Below are 8,975 nucleotides of genomic sequence, written 5' to 3'. Positions count from 1 at the left end.
ATACAGGAAAACTCAAGTATACTGTGTTCCCAGTCTGAAAATGATTTTATCTATTTGTTTTCTCTATTCCCCAAAAAAGCAGTGCAAGAACTTCTTCAGTTGCCAGCCAAAGGATCGGGCAATGATATAAACAATACTACTTTAGATGAGATAAGTACGGTTTTGATTTTTAAAATTTAGAATCAAAATCAAAATCATTTTCAACCTTTTTTTAAATGGTTCTCAACATTACATTTAGTATTAAAATCATCCTTTTAACAAATTTATTTTTTATAAAATTTGATAATTAAAAAAAATACCCTCTCCATACTATATATACCATACCCTCCTTCCTCCTTTCCACCTTCTTCTCCCCATTTTCACTCCTTCCGAAGTCATCGTCTTTTATCTCCAGAGCTATCCCACAATTAGAAAATGGATTAATACAGATAGATTTACAGACGGATTTAGTCTTTATTACAGACAGATTTTTGGTTACCGACGAAATTACCAATGGATTTTGTCCCTCTGTAAAAGCCCCGTCGGAAATTATTTACGGACGGATTTTTTTCCGTCGGAAAATTACAGACAGATTTTTACCAGTTACCGACGGATTTTCCCTCTGTAAATTCTACATCCATTTTTCGAAGGCGACGAACTTTCCGACGGATTTTCCGTCTGTAATTATAGACGGATTTTCCGACAGATTTTCCGTCTGTAATTACAGACGGATTTTCAGACGGATTTTCCGTCTGTAATTACAGACGGATTTTTCAACAGATTTTCCGTCTGTAATTTGAACTTTGGAAAAGCATCTACACTCTGATTACAGACAGAAAATCCGTCTGTAAATCCGTCGGTAAGGTAAAATATTTTTTTTAATTTTTCTATTACAAAAATAAACCTATTTTCATACAAAATAAATATAATTTAATAAATACAATTTTTTTATCTATTTTGTATTCGAATATTTATAATATTTCAAAAAATAAACAAATTCATCGTATTATCAAACTAAAAAAAAAGTACTATAAACAAGCAAATTAATATAATTCAAAACATAAACAAAGTGTATTAATACATCAACTATAATATTAAGTAACAACCATACATCAAAGTGTGTTGATACATCAACTATAATTCATCACAAACAAATATTTAATTAAAAGAGTATGTAGTCAAATCTTATGGAATAAAAAATCTCTTGGTGTGTATATTTGCCAAGCCAAGCCAAGCTAAACAGATCATGCTGGAACTGCATAGGTTCTTCCTCTAAACGAGACAGTAGCATCGGTGGTAGTGTTGGCATTGGTCAAGAAGCAACTTGATGATTTGTTTGAGGCATACACAGTGGCCTGAAATAATTATTTTTGAAAAGTAATTATTCATTATTGCTCTAATTCAATTAGAGGGAAAAAATAATGCAGAGTTGTAATTTTGTTTTCATGTATTTTGGTATCGTGATAGAGTTGCCAAAATCAATTTGGGAAACGTTCCCGTTTGTAAGACTCTCTTCCATTGACTTCAAAACCCTGTGGAGTTCTTTGAGGTGACCCCATTTTGGTTGAGCTTTGTTGCCTACATACAATAATTAATTAATTACTCAAGGATCATTTATGGAAAAATATTAGAAATAGAGATTCTTCTTTATCAATGTAATTTTACCATATTCATCAAGAGGAGCATCATAATCATATGAAGTGGCCATGTATGGTCCACCAGCGGTTCTATCAAAGTTAGTCCCACCATGATACTGACCAAAAATAAATATATTACATCAAACAAACAAATTTAGAGCATAAATGAGAGCAGAGAGAATGATAAGACATCGGACAAAATAATTCCTTTTGTGTGCATAAATAAAACAGGATAAATAATGAATGAAGTAGCAAATAAAACTAAAAGAAACCAAATTGCAAGGATGATGAACACGCTACAGCACAACAGATCCACACTTAACCATACCAACCATTTTTCTACTGTGTAATAAAAAAGAAAATCAAAAGGTAAATAGGTATTCCCAAACAGACATAATTGTTCCCCGGAAATAAGAGAAATGAATAAAATGCATACTACAACAACCACCAAATAGCAAGTGAAAAGGATGATGTCCAGAATCATAACTACCTGTGAATGCCCAACTATGAATAGCTTTGAATTTGTTACTGAATATATGTAATTGATCATTTCTGCCATATCATACAGGGCTAATTCCTGCCAGCTCCAATCCCAGAATTTCTATCAAGGGACCAAAGTTGAATCAATCACATGATGCACTGTACAAACTCTGGCTCTAACAATTCCAATAAAAATAATATACACTGAAAATGACAGTGAAATGAAAATATAAGTATCATGACAATTTAGAATATTTTCTCAAGATCAGTGATCATCAACAGTGCTGTGGAACTCAATTTGGTGCTGAATATAAGTAGCTTCAGCACTGAGAACAATTTAATAATTCTTATTTCAAACATATCAAAGTAAATAGAAAAGGCTCCAGCGTGTTCCACGCACATTTCCTACCCATACATCAAAACCTTGATCTGCAAGGATGAAGCTCAATGATTGTTCAGGAGTATTTAGAAACCATGCATCACCTGCCTGATCACGTCAAATAGCATCAACATATCAAAATGGAGATTCAATTAGATTGTTTAAAACTTCAAAAGGGAACTTCACTAAAGCCTGAACAAGTAAACTTGTAACATTAATCTATATATATAGTACCAGTTGGTGGGAGAATATTGGAAGAAGATGATAAAAGGGCAAAGCATGCCTGAAGCAATCAAGGAGATTCTTGTTGTTGAGGATCCACAAATATCATCATCAGATTCATCAAAAACCAAGGATAATTTCATTAGGGACTTTGATATAAAGCCTAAAATCAAAGAAAGAAACAATATCCTTCTTACAGAAGTAAAATAGTATCATGTTTCAATTTGACATTCAGAGCTTAATCAGAACAAAAAAGAGAAAGGAAAAGGAAAGCAAAGAGAACAAGGAAAGGGGATGCAATGAGAAAAGTGAATGGAATTGACTATCGACTAGCGAATTACCTGCATGCGCGAACAATAAGTGAGGAGAACATCCCAACTGATCCATCGCCAATGCCTAGCCTTTTCTGTTCTAGCGCAGCCACTTCGACTTTGTTCCTGAATATTTGATAGAATAATAATAAACACCCTGTATTGATCCTAGTAACCGCACAAAATTATTTTTTTAGTTAAAACTTAATTCATCCATCCTAAATTCCTAATTATACTTTCTTCGTAAGAGTGAGTTTGTTTTTTTAAGACCTGACAAGAAAGAAAGCAAGTATTAAGTATACTATGCACATTCTTTTCATGTCTCAGCTTTCTCTTCAATTTATCAACCTGTCAAGTTTGAAAACATTAATTTACTCTATGTACTGAAAATTTATTTCACTAATAAATTATCACATACATCTTGTATCAAAGCCATTTTCCTTTCTTGATTCGATCAACGCCCATTTTTCTGTGCAGCCATTGCTTTGCTCCCTCTACTTTCCATCTTGTCCTGCTTTGCACATTCAGAGATAGAATCTTTGAAAAGCAGCAAAAAGAAAGAACTAGCTTGAGTCTCTGATATGTTTCTTATGACAAGTAAAAGAACCAAGCTTCCACTTTCCAGATTCGGATAATATTCAAAAGAGGAAGAGAAATTCTATCTGCCTACTAAAGTTAAAGTAGTTTAAGCATTGAAATCAAAACTCTTTTAGTGTATAGTGTATAACTGATTCTATGTTGCAAATTGCCTAAACAATAGAACAATGGGAGCATCAGGACCAACAAGCATGGCAATAGTTGGAACCATTAAACAATTGAGCCACAAAAGCAGAGTATGATAAACCTAGCTAAAACTGGCGTAGAAAAATTGAGCCCTAAGGTTTATCGGCGTAATTTAAACAATGCATACCTGAATCAGTGTAATTTAAACAACTGCTGGTAGATGCTCTGGTTCTCTTTGGAGCAGGAACCGATTGGGATTGGGTCGAATTCCATCGATTCGCTTGCGACAGAGCGCGATAGAGCAGCGACGGTGACAGAGCAGCAACGAAAACAGAGCGCGACGACCTTGAGTCTGAAACGCCCGCGAGAGAAGCGATATACCGGAGAGATAGAGAGAGGTCAACGGTGAGACCAGCCGTGAGAGAGGTGAGACTCAGTGAGCTTGAGGGTGAGAGTGGCGAGAGAAGAGCGAAGAAACTCAAAGGAGGGTTAGGGGTTCTTCGTCGCGGTTAGGGGTTCTTCGACGGAGGCAGTGCGAGCGCCGGCGACCGGCAACAATCTTCGTAGAGTGTTGTTAGGGGCTCTTCGTGGTGGTTAGGGGTTCTTCATGGTGGTTAGGGGTTTTTCGTGAGGCACAATGAAGAGACAGTTGGGGTACAGTGAGGCACAATGAAGACAGGTTAGGGTTAGCTACGTTAATCGTCTTCCTGAGGCACAATGAAGACGGTGTTCATCTTCATGGAGTGCTTTGTAAATTGAATAGAGAGAGAGAGAGAGAGAGAGAGAGAGAGAGAGAGAGAGAGAGAGAGAGAGAGAGAGAGAGAGAGGTAGATTAGGTTAGAGTTATTTGTGAAGGGAGCTCGAGAGAGAGAGACGGGGTAGATTAGGTATAAGATTTTTTCCGGCGGAAAATTTTAAATTACAGACGGATTTTCTGTCTGTAATAATTTAATAAAATACAGTATTTTTGTCTATTGAATTACAGATGGATTTTCCGTCTGTAACTATTTTTCACGAAAAAATTAATTTTTCCGACAGAATTATAGACGGATTTTCTCTTCCGTCTGTAATTTATGCTAATTCATTTTTTTTGTTTTCCGACAAAAAATTCCTCTGAAATTCCGTCTGTATTTCAGTGGGATAAAATCCGTCGGAAATATCCGTCTGTAATAACTAGTTTTCTAGTAGTGTCCCACTGTAGTTTCTTTTTCTCTTTCTTCCATCAATTTTTTCCACACGATTTGACTCTCCGTCTTATCTCCTATCACATTACCGGTGATGCAGTTTGGCTTTCTGTCTTCTCTCTTGCGATACCACTGGCGATTCTCCTCGCGTTACGGGCAACACCGCCCTGTGCCTCCCTTCCTCTACCCGCCTGCACCTCTGTGTAGTCTCTTGCTGCCGCCTGTATGACACCTTGCTACCATAGTTTTTTTATGCAGTGTCATCGTCGTCCGCATTCACTGCCACCACCACCATGCAAGTCAGGGTTCAGGTTCCATTTTTTTTAAATTAGGGCTCAAAGATTTCAAATTAGGATCTTCAATGATTTCAAATTAGGGTTCAATGCTTTTTGAAGTTAGGCTCTTTGTCTTCTTTAATTTGTTGTTATTGTTGAATTTGAAAGATTTAAAATGTGGTATTGTTAGTGGTGGTGAGTAGTGACCATGGAGAGAGAGGCAGTGGTGTGGTGATGCTGACAAAAGGTATTATTATTGTGTTAAAACGGATAATTTTAATACTATATGTAACGTTGGGACCATTTTGAACCAAAAAAAAAAATTAAGGACAATTTTAATTTTAACCTCAAATCTTAGAGACCAAAATAATACTTATCCCACCTTAAATAAATTTTGGATTATATCTTGCTGTTACTTAATTGTAATATTTTGGTATCATTGGGATTCTTTTATAGGTTTTTCTTATAAACATTGTGGTAATATAATGTAACTAGACTTGTATAATTTGAGACCTATTTGGTGTCTAATCTAAATTTTACTGTAAAGTTACATTTATTTGTATTAGATATATGAAAATAAATTTTATCAAGTTAGATTTGTGTCTTTCATTAAACTTATTTGATACATTTTGTAGGATATTTGAGAAAAAAATATTTGGCTTTTTTTTTGACTAAATAAAAAGACTCAAATGTCACGTTTATAAATTGCGATCCTAGCCATCATATTTTAGGAAAAAAAAATGTCACAGTTTTTAACTATGACTATGAAGTAGTTTAATGTCACATTTAAAAATCATGACTATAGAGTAGAGTTATAGAGTAGAGTTAAGGTCACAGGTAGAAATTGTGATAATAAAAGAGTTATGGTCATAGTTAAAAACTGTGATTATAAAAGGGATAATGTTATGGTTAAAAATTGTGACTACAGCAGGATTAATGTCATAGTTATGAAATATGACTATAAATAAAAAATTACGTTATTCACTTTGTAAGAAAAGGACTGTGACCTTTTCTCAAAAAGTCGTGACTATAGCGATATTAGTCACGGTTGAAAACTGCAACTTTTTGTAACACCCTACCAATAGAGCTTTACGCCTAGGTCGTAAATCAAATGTGGTGAGGTGCTATATATAGCAAGGATAATATATGTAGGAGCCTTGAAAGAAAGGTACAAGCAAGAAAAACAAAACCGAAATCTCATCGCTTTCGAAAACGTTGAAGTGGGAAGCTTGATATAGAAAACTAAAGAGACAAAGATATATAGATATAGAATTCCAAACTAAAGTCGTAGTCTTTCAACAGCTCCATCCACCTCTTTGGACGCAAACTCGACCGTAGCAAGTTCCAGGTCGGGAGTCGGACAATTCACTTCGTGCGGCCATAGCTGTCGCGACGTATAAGCCACTACATTTTGACATTGCATCGGAATGCACCCCAAACCTTTCAATGAAAATTGATTCCTGTTTAGTGGATTTAGGTTGATTTGGAATGTTGTTGGTTGTTGTTTTCTAGTTTTATTCTTTATGATTCTTGTTGTTGAGATTTCCAGAAAATTGATCCTTGTTTAATGGATTTAGGTTGATTCTTTTTTGTGGGCTGTTGTTAGGTTTTTGCCGAACCCGAACGCGTGTACTCAGGAGATGACGAATGTCATCAAGCTGATGTATGACCATCCCTAGCCCGCTAAGACCAGGTAGCACTAGTTTGAGAATGGGTGGTAATTACTTTCATTGTTTGTGTTTTAATTCTTTTTAGCTAGTTTATATCCTCTATCTTGTCTAACTGAATTTAAAGCTTCTTTGTTGCAATTGCACTTCATTTGTGATGCTGACCACGACCTGGCCATCCGGAGGGTATTCGACTATAGGATGGGTCGGCGGCTCTAGCAGATGCTAAATGATGTTTGCCACGGCCAGGACCAGCGGACACGCTGGCTCCGACCGAGGTAAAGAAGGGATTGTTCAGTCATTGATGCGGGCAGAAATTGGTGAATTAAAAATTATTAGAATATATGCATTGCAAGTATAGTTCTTAACTCGCCAGAAATCCACCGCTCAATTTAGAAAGGTGTCACAGAAAATTGAAATTTAAAATACTGGGAGTATGAATCCCAGGTCGTCTCCCAACGAGTTGCAGGAAAGGGTGCTATTTTATTAATCAGATGTTTTCGAAAAGGTTTGAGTTGAGTAAACAGGAAATTAAATTGATGAAATTGAATAATGTAAATAAAAGCCTTGACTGGGAGTTGATTACATGGAAGCCCTATTCTTGATGGAACACTCTTAAGATTAATTGACAATTGAGAGTTATTTCGTTTAGTTATCCTTTACTAAGTAAGGAAAGGTAAAACAAGTTGGAATACTGTTCTATCCACAAGTCCCAATCCACTCTTGGGAGGATTGGTGTCAGAAACTAGAGAGCAAACCAACAATAACCCAATTACAATCTTTCTCTTGAATCTTCCAACTCAAGGGTTCCTTTCAATCAACTCCCCATCAAGTTAGGGAACTACTCACTCATTGTAAAGGTAAAATTCATAGCATATGAAAAGGAATTAAAGAAAGGCATTGTAAATAAAAATTAAAATAGTCAATTAAAAATAAAAATGATCCTTGTATTAAATAATCCTAAAAATATTCCAATGGTAAAATTAAGCAAAGCAAAGAACATGGAAGAGTAAGCCAAGTAAAGAAAACAAACTAGAATGACGAAGTCTTGATGAGGTGATAACTCTTCTCAATATCCCAATGCAAAAAGCTAGAGAAAATAAAATCCTAAGAACTATCAATGTCTTCCGAGAGAAAACCTAGGGGAGGAGTAAAACTAGATCTAAAAACTAAAACTGTGTAGAATGAATGTTGTCCCTGGTTTCTGCATGTTCTTTGGCTCTAGTCTGCTGTTCTGGGCCGAGAACTGGGTCAAAATAAGGTCCAAAATTGCCCCCAGCGAATCCTGCAGATTATGCAGATCGCGCATGTCACGCGATCGCGTCATCTATGCGGACGCGTCATTCGCGCTTTTCCTTGCCATGCGTTCGCGTCGTCCACGCCTCCGCGTCGCTCGTGCTTTTCCAGTCCGTGCGGTCGCGTGAGCCATGCGGCTGTGTCACTTTTCGCTGGTTATCTCCTCAATTTCTTGTGTTCCTTCCATTTTTGCTAGCTTCCTTTCCAATCTCCAACTCATTCATGCCCTATAAAGCCTGAAACACTTAACACACATATCACGGCATCGAATGGAATAAAGGAGAATTAAAATGCATAATTAAAAGTCTCTAGGAAGCAGTTTTCAATCATGTAATAATTTCAGGAAGGAAATATAAATGCATGCTAAATTAATGAATAAGTGGGTAAGGATCATGATAAAACCACACAATTAAACACAATATAAATCCTAAAATAATGGTTTATCAACCTCCCCACACTTAAACATTAGCATGTCCTCATGCTTAATTGAAGGAGATAAAGTAAATAAGTATGAACATGCAGAAACTCATGCAATGCAATGCAATCCTATATATATGAATGCAACTATATGATTCATGTCTACTTGATCAAAAGTAAATAAGCTCTTCAAAACAATTACAAATCAAATTCCACTAATTCTATCATTATACAGTAAGACAGATAAAAGTCCAAGAAGATAGCTCATGAAAGCAAGGAACATGGAAATTCAAGCATTGAACCCTCACTGATGATGTATGTACGCTCTAATCTCTCTAGTGTATAGGGTAATCACTCTATTCTTCTCTAATCATGCTCTCTAACTTTTGTTCTTCTCCTAACCAA

At 35.9% G+C, this 8,975-nt stretch overlaps 2 protein-coding genes across 2 annotated transcripts; both read right to left on the bottom strand.

Annotated features, from left to right (window-relative positions):
• Positions 1–1,223: 1,223 nt before the first annotated feature.
• Positions 1,224–2,175, bottom strand: LOC140178480 (beta-galactosidase-like). Its single transcript, XM_072215573.1, has 4 exons — positions 2,107–2,175; positions 1,645–1,732; positions 1,472–1,557; positions 1,224–1,334 (listed from the first exon to the last, which is right to left on the bottom strand). Exons 1-4 carry the CDS (start codon positions 2,173–2,175, stop codon positions 1,224–1,226), a joined length of 354 nt encoding a protein of 117 aa, XP_072071674.1.
• Positions 2,176–2,457: 282 nt separating this feature from the next.
• LOC112741562 (uncharacterized) lies at positions 2,458–3,620 on the bottom strand. The gene is made up of 4 exons (XM_072215571.1): positions 3,427–3,620; positions 3,279–3,356; positions 3,039–3,176; positions 2,458–2,583 (listed from the first exon to the last, which is right to left on the bottom strand). The coding sequence occupies exons 1-4, from the start codon at positions 3,442–3,444 to the stop codon at positions 2,458–2,460; spliced, it is 360 nt and encodes a 119-aa protein (XP_072071672.1). The 5' UTR covers positions 3,445–3,620.
• Positions 3,621–8,975: the final 5,355 nt, after the last annotated feature.

This window comes from Arachis hypogaea, chromosome 14 (genome assembly GCF_003086295.3).
Source record: "Arachis hypogaea cultivar Tifrunner chromosome 14, arahy.Tifrunner.gnm2.J5K5, whole genome shotgun sequence".
Classification (NCBI taxonomy): domain Eukaryota; kingdom Viridiplantae; phylum Streptophyta; class Magnoliopsida; order Fabales; family Fabaceae; genus Arachis; species Arachis hypogaea.
The sequence above is the reverse complement of the archived record's forward strand: the minus strand, read 5'-3'. Positions and strand labels throughout refer to the sequence as shown.